Source organism: Achroia grisella, unplaced genomic scaffold (assembly GCF_030625045.1).
Source record: "Achroia grisella isolate CSIRO2021 unplaced genomic scaffold, CSIRO_AGI_Agris_v1 utg152, whole genome shotgun sequence".
Lineage (NCBI taxonomy): Eukaryota > Metazoa > Arthropoda > Insecta > Lepidoptera > Pyralidae > Achroia > Achroia grisella.
Genome location: NW_026712648.1, coordinates 668,167 through 680,461, shown reverse-complemented (window position 1 = coordinate 680,461; position 12,295 = coordinate 668,167). Strand labels below are relative to the sequence as shown.

General features: G+C 31.4%; 1 protein-coding gene across 1 annotated transcript in view; it reads right to left on the bottom strand.

The window, feature by feature from the left end:
• The window catches only part of LOC131840959 (transcription factor kayak), a 54,640-nt gene that overhangs the window by 8,699 nt on the left and 33,646 nt on the right, over positions 1-12,295 (bottom strand). Inside the window, exon 2 of the mRNA XM_059189178.1 lies at positions 1,394-1,885. Within this exon, the coding sequence (XP_059045161.1) occupies positions 1,394-1,672 (279 nt within the window). The 5' untranslated portion in view covers positions 1,673-1,885. The remainder of the gene's footprint in view (positions 1-1,393; positions 1,886-12,295) is intronic.

The following is a 12,295-nucleotide window of genomic DNA, read 5'->3' as shown; positions in this document are numbered from 1 at the left end:
GTGAATTGTACAGGGTTATTATTATTATTATCCTTCCTCTTTATAATATAAGTATACCTACAGATGAACGCCAATAGTAAGTATTCTTCTCTTTTAAAGAGTCAGTAGTCAAACGTACCTAAATTAGAAATACATATCTAACAATCATATCAATAAAAATACATATCTGAAATTCAACAACGGTATGTGCACAACAACAATCCGCATAAAAATGAATATGTGGGACCACGCGGTTTATGATGGTGTAACGTTTTTCAGTATTCCGAAAATACATTAATTAAATAATAAATTTAAACAACAGCCCTAACATAGCTATTATGTACGACAACTAAGTTGAATGGCACACATTATACATAGGTATAATTATTATAGCTATAGAGCTATTAAAAAATTTAAGGTCAATGTTACAATGTTGCCAGCGGTAATAAAATGTCCAAAACAAAAAAATCCAGATAAAAAGTCTTTTATTCTATTACTATGTTTCGCTGTAACTTCATTGCTTATCTATATCTTATTTAAAGAGCCACCAATAACATATAAAAACTTGAGAAGTGTCAGTCGCTGACGTATTCTTGCTATATTGCGGTTTTATAGCAAATGAGCGAATGAACAACCCAATGGTAAGTGGTGCCTGGATGTCTGTTTCTTTTCAGTGCGAATACATGATCTGCATAAGGTACATGACCTCATAGTGTTGCATGTTACTGACGACGATGTTATTATTCAATGCTCTAATGAAGCTTTGATGGTTCACTCACGTGACTATGCTACGTGGCAACCGATACTTGGCAGCTATTCAAGATACATGTAACACTTATTTTGTATTCGAGCCGGCGACATAGATGTGACCCAAGTAAAGGGAGGCTCTTGCAAGCTACACCGCGCATTTTGATCATTTGTTGCTCATCGCAACAGGATGCCGACTAGTATTAAAATTGTCGGAGGGATGACTTTCGATCTTGTTATTGATCATAAAAATGATTCCCTAAATGCGTAGGCAGCGTTCTGGCTTCAAGCCCCGAACAGTCATGCTTGTTTACTTTATGCCGTCCTTGCAAGATCATACATAATAACGAAAACAGTAAAATGCATTAGACGCTCAATAATAAGTACTTTTTGTCAAAATTGTATAACAAATCAAAATTTTTGTTACTAAGGCCGACTGGAAGAAATAGTTCTTATTGGATAAGACCGCTATTGTACTATACCTACCTAATATTTTTTTCCTTAAAAATAAGTGTGTATTAGTTTTTAAAACGTATTTGTAGTTAAACATTATGTAAAACTGTACAAATAAACTATTATGAATACAGCACACTACATACTCATAGTTCACGCACAAATTAAGTCAGTCAGTGGGAAATGAAATAGTAAACTCAAACCGTAAACTCACCTTAAAACCGGAATTTTTCTCGTTATAATTATACTGGTCCAGGGGGTTTGTCATAGTGATTACATCATTGACAATTTCTGGCGTCCTGAGTGTCGTGGCGTTTGGTGTTTCAGCACTCAAGAGGTTGATCATAGCAGCACTAAGGTTCACGTTCACGCTTAAATTGTACGCGCCATTTGCCGTTGATTCACCATCGGTGCCAATCGGCGCCGAAGGCGATGGAGACGTGTCCTCACACTTAATAGTTGGCACTGTAGAACTCATACTCGATGAGTTCATTATATCCTTGTACGGAGCCAGCTTCGCTTCTTTTTGGTTACTTTTACACTAAAAACTATTGGTATTAGCACCTAGATTTAGTTCTCTATATATATCACGGTTATGCTCTATTATATAAAACTATATCACTTCTTCTGGTAATCTGGATTTTAATGGCACTTAAGTCTTCTATACTAGAAGTCTTCACGGGTAACGTTCGTTTCACTGGTATACCTGTAACAAACGAGATATCATAATCATAAATATGCTTAAAACTTCTTTGTCGTGTCTCAAGGCTAACAAATGGCTTCGATAAAATCTGGATATTGAGCTATAAAAGGGCAAGCATAGTATTGCAATTGGGCAATTTGCAGTGGCCATGCTTTCGTAAGAAAAGAGTATGCGGCCAGTTTTAATTAGAGCTATCTCAGCGACGCGGCCTCGCAGGCCAGGATGCTACTCCAATAAAACGCTTTTTACAAGCCCCAATTGAATACGAGTCATAAAGTTGAAACTACACTTTTTACGACGTATTTTAACGCTCTTCCGCGTGGTGTGTCGTCTCAGTCTATTGTTCGGCGCATATCGCAACGAACGGATTAGCACTAACACGGTCTTACAAGGACACTTATAGATTAAGCAATTAACAAGCTCCGCACCGTCGATGCCAGGATCAGACAACATTATATGGAAATTAGGGTTTTATATCGTATAATTAGAACACGATTCGTGACAAAATTTTGCGATCAAAACAGGAGCTGAAATATGCCAGTTCCATATTTGTATAGCTTGCGAAGTCGAAAGCCGTCCAACGCCTTGACCCGCGCTGTGTATCTATACACTATCTCATATCTATGGCACGTAAATACAATAAAGCACCGATTCAGAATAACCTACTTGCGACTACGGATTTGCTTATTCCAGTCGCGGAGTCTGAGGAAAATGCCGCTGCCAAAATATGGTTGGATGGATGCAATGAGTGAGCGATCTCAAGGTTTATATTTTTCTTACAAAATTAAACTGGCAAATTTATCGAGACGGTTATTCTAACCGGATGCTTTTAATTCAATGTTTGACATGTATCGTGTTGTAAAACTGTAAAGTAAAAAAAGAAACGGGTAAAATCTCTAACGTTTTGCGTAATGCTAAATATCCAATTTGGTCGGTAGCTGCTGGCCTGTTTGGCGAACAAATCAAATACATCTGTGCAAACAGATGTACAAGAGTTGCCAAAGATTTTGTTTTCTCGTACTAAGCGACTGATGATGAAAATCAGTAAAATCATTGTTTTACAATATTAGATAGTAGGTATTGTAGTGGAGATAGAATCGATACCTGTGATGTAGGAATCTCTCATTGTAAGAGAACGACCTCTCATAGGAAGAAGCTGGACCCTGTAGTTGTTAATAGACGGGAAAGGAGACTAAACAATAGAGAGTAACGTTACTATCTAACATTAGGAATACCATCAACGGCCACGCATCTCTCCAGGAAACGATTGTGAATAATTCCTAGTGAATTGCTACCATGGGTCAACTGACTTAACTTCATGATCCTATTATTATCACAATATTGTGTACCATTAACATGAAGAGTGTATTAATTTAACTACCTATATTAATTCAATTTATGAAAACATGAATTATTAAAATACATAATATGTGTAAAGCATTAGTATCATATACTAATTAGCTTTAATAAGTTCTTTTTAAAGTAAAACTGGGCGATGCACTGCGTAGGCTGTAAATACCCGTGACTAGAACGTACAATTATGTAAATCCGGTGGGTAGGTAGGCAGTAGGACGTCCGTCCACGAAAAAGGGAAAAATAAATGTATCCGTTTGGTGCTGCGTAGGATCTTGATAAATGTATTTCTACCTTGCCGATTGCTTTTATTACAATACGTCCTTCTTTGTGTATTTTTATTTCTAATTCCAATGTCTTTCTTAAAGCGTCGTTATATTTTAAAAGAAACACATATTTTATTTTTTTTATTATAAGTGGAATAGGTATATAATAAACCCTATTGTAATATAAATACTGTTATTGTTACAGATGATTGTTCATTGTACTACAACAAATAATTAAGAATATGCAATATATTTATTTCATATCAGTTAATTAGGTTATTATTAATTTTTAAATAACTAATATCAGTAAAAAGACGTATAAAATTGTTCAGTAAATATGCCACGTACAGAAAAGGATAGTAACGTATTTAGGTCACTTAACGCGTTATTGCGTTTCGTTTTAAAGCTACTTGTAGTCCCCTATTTTATTGCTTAGCAATGAAAGTGGATGTCGAGGGTTCTACGAGGCTGTGTTAATATATAAGTAGGTATAGTAATGTGACTATACACACCATACGTCGGTTGGGACAATCCCGATCTCGGGCAGCTCGTCCTGTAGTTCCCAATAATTTCCTCATTTGCAAAGACACAACTATCAATTTTGATATTTTTATATTCACTGCATTAATAAAGTATCATAGGTGTAAAACTATTTTGTTAAGGCTTACATAAAAAATGTAGAAAGATTAGATATATGTATGTACAAGCTCAATTCAAACTTGAAAACTAGACCAAAATTTTGAAACTGATTTGCTCCTACAATTAATAATAATAAAGACGGCGCCATCTCTGTACTATGAGTAATGCCTACTCATAGCACTGACATTAATAATTAAATACATTTTTTATACTACTTCAGCCTATCTGATAGTAAATGTTTACCTTAGCCATACATAATAAACATACATAGAAATCAATACAAAGAAACATGAGTTAGAAAACTGTTAAATCAATGAAGCCGCCTAATTATAAAACAATGAACGACATTGCTTAGTTGATTAAGTTGCTATATATATTCTTAATTTTGAATCAACAGTAAAATCAGTTATTTCTTTTCTAAATTATAGAAGCTTTCCGCCCTGAATAAAACTAATGGTCACCATATATGTAGTACGAGAAGTATTTCTAAAACGACGTAGGTAACGAACATTAAAGCGGAGGTCGACTCGTCTCTTTGTCCTTTTGCGTCGAGAAATGGGTGACCTAGTTACGACCGCGCCTGCTGCGCACCACAAGCTTACTATGCGTGACAATATAATTGCATTCTTTTTATTAGAATTGTTATAGAATTATCCTTTACTAGCCGTAGCCCGAGGTTTTGACTGCATGGTGAGGTTGAATTGAAATTATTTGAAGTCGTACCTAAATCGAGTTAAGTTTCACATTAAAACTTTTTTTAATAACCCACGCTATATGATCAGACAAGAGATATATATGATTACAAAAATATCAAATTGTACAAATGACAATATTAAATGATGAAACTGTTTAAGAATACAATCTATTACTGTTTTTCATCTCAAGATAAAGATTTTTTAGGGAAAAAGACAAATAAACATCGGCGTGGTATACTCGTAATTCTAACCTTTCCACTTGCCATATACAGCTTAGTATAGGGTAGTAATATGTACTTAGTAGGGTAAATCGCCTTGTTATGAGGAGAGACCCGTCCCCTTTTGGCAACATTGGGGCGATAATGGCTTCTTACAAGACATATAGTGTTATAGTATAATATTGTATATTGTTAAAGTTTTATAATATGAAATTATATCGAAGCATTAATATATATTTACGTACTCAAATATAAGATAGGTATTATTTGTATACATGGATGTGTTTCGTATCTATTATTTATAAAGCCAGTCATTATAAACAATACAATTGTGATAAAAGTCTAGATAATAAACTGTAATATATTAGTACTTATATATTTATAGTGTACAGCCTGATCAATATACTTAAATTAAAATGATTTTTATTATAATTAACTTAATATAAGCACTTTTGATAAGTGATATTCTTATTCCACAAATTATTCAGAAGAAGAAGAGAAGGCAGATTCAGGTCAGAAAACAAGAAATTCTGGTTCTTTTAAACAAGAATTAGTTAAATGTTTAAAGTGACATTTGTTTTTAACATCAAACGTATATAACCTATATGATTCAAATTATTATTTATTAAACTTTAAATACTAAGATACTTTTAAACTTAGCAGCTGGGGTAATATTGTAGCATTTATAAATTCTCAATACACGGACGTACCTGGTTAACGATCACTGTTGATCCCACCTACTTGAGATTATGGTTGTTTACAATCTTAAGTAGGTGGGATAGTCTTGCCCTTGCCAATAATAATATTTTATCTATTACTAACACTGCTATATAGTAGTAATTAATAGGAAGAGTCTTAATTATATTTATTATTATTTGTAGAAGGTCCTCTGCGTGGGTACGTCATTCTCGTCTATTTCAGCTACCAAGCAGCTTGCTTTGTAAGCTGTTTTGCTTGAATGGTGAGATAGGATAATTACAGGATAAGAGACATCACGAAGTAACATTTTAGTTCTCCGGAACAGCAACGCATGACTGGTATCAGAGGCGTGACATGATAACGTGATGTCCGTAGAGCTGTTTATGTATATAAGAAATACTTACCATCACCTTGTTTGCCATTCCAATTATATTATAGGTATAAATATATATGTAAAGATATCATCACAATGTTTCATATGTATCTCAAACTAATTAAATTAAATTTTTAATTTACTATCAATTTTACATAAATAAGTTTTGCTGTCGCGAGTTAGCAATTGTAATCAAAATTTTAGTATTAAGAATCCAGTAGTTTATCTATCAACCATGTTATTAAATATGCCATTAATATTACAAATGTTAAATTGTTTGTATGTTCGTTAATCAATTATATTTAATCCCTGGACGGATTTAAATTAAATTTCAACACATTCGTAGATAACATATGTACTTTGTAAATATTATTACGAAACAGCTAAACCTAAACGAGTGCAAATTCCGCGAATGTATTATAACAAAAAGTATACATAAAAATTATTGTTTATTTTATACCAACGTACATACATACAATAGTATATACTGTTTTGTAAATAAATGTACTTACAATAAAAATGGCGTTGAATGCAACTTTATTATTACTTGAATAAAATATGTACAATTACCTACGTACACAATAGGAATGTTATCTATAATTCAGATGTGGTGAAGGACGTATTTTTCAACCGTTTAACATTTATTGTACTTGGTTAAACAATGCAGCGCCATTAGTCGCAGAGCGGAAACAACACAGTTAACGAATCGAAATTAGTCTATGTAAAATAGGTTAAACAAGGGGCGCCGCAGCCTATTATTCCAGTTATAATGGAATACAGTGACTATTGGATAGAATATTTGAAGGTGAACAAAACTTGTTCATTAATTAAGCTGTCATACAAAGCACGGCGCGGTCATTTTAATTTTGTATATTCGCAACGCACTCATAGTGAAGCATATTTTCAAATAAGCATTTGTGTAGGTATTTCAGGAAATCTTAACTTAATGTCCATTAAGTTGGGTTTCCGTCGAGGTAGGTAAGAAGAATACTATGTTCCAATTTTTTTTATTCCGACGTTTCCCAACGACTTAGGAGACGACTTAGGACTTAGAGTAGGTGTAGGTAGTACATAGAAGATCAGTTTTCTTAGGAATATGTGTACAAAGCCTAGAATAAATACTAATTATATTAAAATTCATAAGATATTGCTAAAAATATTCTACTGATTCATATGGAGTTTAAATAATAATCAAATATCTATGTAATTGCTAAACAGTAAATATATTTATATATATATATATATACATACTTAACACCTATATCTATATGCCTACTATATAGCTACTATATAATAACATTTTTTTAATTGACACGTTGATTAAAGATTGACTTCGTGGTAATTAAAAATAATATATTCGTGAATATTGTAATTAAGAATTAACTAGTTACTTGACTTGTCAGCACTCTATATGTAGCGTTTGTGACTATTTTGATAAACTATGTTTAAAATAATTTATCTACGATTTTATTAGGTTGTCATGGATAGTAGGTAAACATTACATTACATTTAAGCCTAATACATTGTATTCAAAAATGTTTGACTGACCATAGAGATTGAAATATTGTCAATTTTTAAAAGAATATCTTTATAATATATACTTGTATTCATTTATAAAAAAATTACAGATTTTTAAATTACATTCACTCTCCTACTCGAGTAAGGTCCTTATTAACTTATATCTAAATGTAAATGTTGCAAACTATTTTTATACCTTTTTTATTATTTGTGTTTTTTATAATATTATATTGTTTTTATATTACATAAGTCAATTTAATACACAAATATAATATTATAAAAAATATAGACAATAAAAAAGGTATATAAAATAGTTTCCAACAGTAAACATGTATGATACATTAAGATATTGTAAATAGGTTTTTTTATACAATTGAAATGGTAAATAAACAGAGGGTCCACCTAATGGTAAATTAGAACAGCACAAAGGACATCACGTTATTCTATTACGTGTTGCTCTGTAATTTCACTACCTAATCTCATCCTTCAACCGAAAGAAATCATACAAAGCAAGCTGCTTGCCGCCTGAAAGAGGCGCGACTAAGCCCACGCAGGCAACTTTTTATAAAGTCAACCTATATACATATATAGTAAAAGTTGAGATATATCCTGTTAGTTACATGTGGGTAGTAAAATAAAGAAAGTAAGCATTTTCTGATTCGATACGGTCATTCCAATCGGCATGTCAATTATAGGCATTTGATGTTTTTAATTACCCGTAGTTACCGAATTGGTTTGATTACTATATATTTTAATGATTTAATATCTATATTATATATAAGGTTAATGATTTCACATATATTGCTATTAATTACGTCAATATTTTGTAGAACCTTGGTCATCACTTAATTATAGACTCTACAATGGACTATATCCCCTCTTCTTTTTAAATTTTTGTAAATGATAATACATGTAGTTGTAATTATCTACCAGTACCAAAATTTGTTTTATTTAAGACGAAATTATAACTGTTATTAATATTATAAAGGCTGATGTATGTGAATGTGAATAGACGCATAGATCTATGTTTGTTACTAATTTCATGCAAAAACTACTGAAAGTATTTTAATGAAACTTTACAATAATATAGATTGTACATTAGAATTAGGCTATAAATTTCACGCGGATGAAACTGTGGGCACTGCTAGCATAAGATAAATAAGTAAATACATAAACCAAATGCTCTAATCAATCATTCTATAGCTCTGGCTCTGCTCTACACAGTAGACTCACAGTTCATGTTTTAAGAGTCATGGTCAACAACGTAACGTATTGTATATACATATGCTAAGACCAATACAAAACGAAATGTATTCTACTGTTACCACCCCAAAGTTCAAAATACCTAAAATAAGATATGTATTTTTACCAAAGTAAAGTTCAAAATAATCCTATCGTAGCTATTAGAATTTAACAATTTAGGTATTAGAACTTGGCATGGTAATTGTAACATTCCTATTATTACTTTCATAGATTTCAGTAATTACAATTATAAATTTAATTATAAAATGTAATTTTATCTTTCTTGTCATTAATACCTAAAAGTTTGGCCTGTTTTAATGAAATTCTGTTATTGTCATTTGCAATTATTATATTATTTTATCGTTAATATTTACATTTATGTTTTTACGTTTAAGTATTATCTAATTATGTACCTAATTATGACCCTGATTATGGTCTTTGTTGAACACATTGCTTCATATTCTGATAGTCGTGGATTCGATCCCAATTCTAGAGTATCTTTGTATTAATAGTACACCGTTTGTTGTGAAAACTACAACCCCAACACATTAGATATACCTACTTCTTATTTGTTATTTTTTATCCAGTGAATTTCTTAATTTTACGTGTAAATAATGAGCTTTTCAAATAAAAAAATATATATACTTAGTCACGACTTCGATTGCATTAAATGAGTGTTATGCATATATTGCTAAAATGTCCTATATTTAACTACGTATTTGTTGTTGAGGATAACACCTACTTACATATCTCATGTTTTAAGGAAAGTTTAACGTTTCAGTATACAACTCTGAACATAGCAACAAGCAAGAGAAGCGTGTGTCCTTGACACTCGACAGCGGGCAAAAACTATCGTATCGTATCGGCCCAGGGTTGCCAAATTTAAAACACTTGGCTTCGTACGAAGAAATAAAACAAACTCATAAAATCTCGCACATTAGCTCAATTTGTCTCCCTGACCTCGTACACCATAGTGTTTGACTGATTTTTAAGCCAAAATACGTATGATATGAACACATGTCCGTGTGTTCATATTTCCATCCTCGATTAAAATAATCTGTACGGTTGGCATCCTTGTATCGACTATAATTTCGGCGAGTCGGCTCGGTGGGTGTGTTCCACGCACACCAAGCAACTTAATCCTACACCATAGATTATAAAAACTGCGATGCCCCATTAAAGACGCACACATCGCTGTCGCTGAGAGAATATTAGCAAATTACAAAACGTACCACTTTGATGTTAACGATAATCCGGAACATGTGGATAAGTATGAGTATATTTTGTTACAAAGGAGTGAAACCCGACTATCAATCATGGGATTTTTATGGTATCAACACTGGCGTAAATTCATCCAAAGTTAACTTAGTTATAAAAAACATTGCATTAAGAATATCTGTAAAATAGGAAACATAAAATTGATAAATCTACCTTTGAGCTACTACTATCTTAGGGACATAGAGCATAAATGAAAAATGAAAAAAATCGAATTGCTTCCTTAATAATATAATGTATCAAATATTATTAAAGAAGCAAGTAGATTTTTTCAAATGTGAAATGACAAGAATTACATTTTATAATTAAATTTATAATTGTAATTATTAAAATCTATGAAAGTAATAATAGGAATGTTACAATTACCATGCCAAGTTCAAATACCTAAATTGTTACATTCTAATAGCTACGATAGGATTATTTTGAACTTTACTTTGGTAAAAATACATATCTTATTAGGTATTTTGAACTTTGGGGTGATAACAGTAGAATTCATTTCATTACATACATCAAATATTATTAAAGAAGCAAGTAGATCTTTTCAAACGTGAAATGTTCAAACAAAATAATTTCATTTATACAAAATTTTGGATTGTTCTTATAATCATTGTAAATAATTGTGAGGCATGAATAGAATGTAGAGATAGATTATGTATGTACCTAATAAGAATAATACCGATTGTCTTATACAAACCATGTCACGTTACCAGACCGCAAACGTGAGCCTTGAATAAAATTATCACTAGCTTTTAATGAAGTATTTGTACCTACCCACACAACATAGCCGAGAGAATGATTTACCTAGAAAATTGATGAATAGGACAAACAAACAATTTGATTTTTATACCTATTGTGCACATTATCCTGTAATATCTGCTGCTATTTATGAAGAATTAATGAAGTTGATAATATAAAAATAGCAAATGGTTACAAAATGATGCAGTTATATTTTTGAGAACGTTTTTCGTCAGCAATAGATGTAAAGGGAAATAATATAAGACGGATGAACTGTGTGAAAGATGAAAAAGGTCCCGTGAATAATAACCTAGTTGTTAAAAATTATTATTAGAATTATTTCTAAAACAACACTTTTTATTAAATGTGTAAATAGATCAAATTATATCGTTTCATGAGAAACCACATGATTTTGTCAGTTCTGACACTTATATCATCGTGATACACACAGGTAGAGCGGCGCCAATATACTTATATAGATCTACGTATAAGGAACAAAGGAAGTTTGGCAATGTATTGTTCGTTTTCACGACCAACGTCTGGCTCAGCTATAGACGAAAAATTTACAATTCTAGCGCACGAGATGGCGAACGGTTTAAAATATCACGAAATGTGTACTGATGAAACAATTTTTTTATCAAGCTACACTTGTACAAAATTGTCTGTTTCATCTGTCTCAGCTGCCCATCAGCTTGCTTAATTGTAATCTGAATTGCAATTTGAAATGTTGTATAACAACAACATTAAAGGGTGACTCTTCCGGAACGGAAAATACTTTAAAATATATTATGCTACATTTTGCCGTTAATATTTCTCTAATTATTTGTTTTCCTTCCTAATTGAAAATACTATTGACTCATCAATTAATTATTTTTAATCGATGAGTTTAAATATTTTCAATTAAGACCTGCACAAATATTGCATTTACCTATATTTACATAGCTAGTATAGAATATATATATAGTATATACATATTTGGTAAAAATCTAATTATCACTATAAATTATCTTTATCAAATAAGTGGAATAAAATTAATCAGGTAACTAATTGAGTATATATATGATAATCATATAATTTAATATCTTTGTAAATTAAACATGTCATTTTTGTAGATAAATACTTTCTAAAACAATATCTTAAATATGTGGAATGCTTGAACGAGAGAGGAAATGATTAAAGGAATAATTCGGATTGAAAATAGGAAAAAACAATGTTAATTAGTTAATTATTACAGTACCGACGTGTTATAAACTATTGTACTTAAATAGAATGATAATACAGTAGAATTAAATCATATTTCCTTAACGTACGTTTTGGTTTCAAAATAAAATTAGGTACATTAATTAAAATTAAAATTACGTGCCGCAAGTACAAAGATTTAGCATAATTTTCCTATCTTT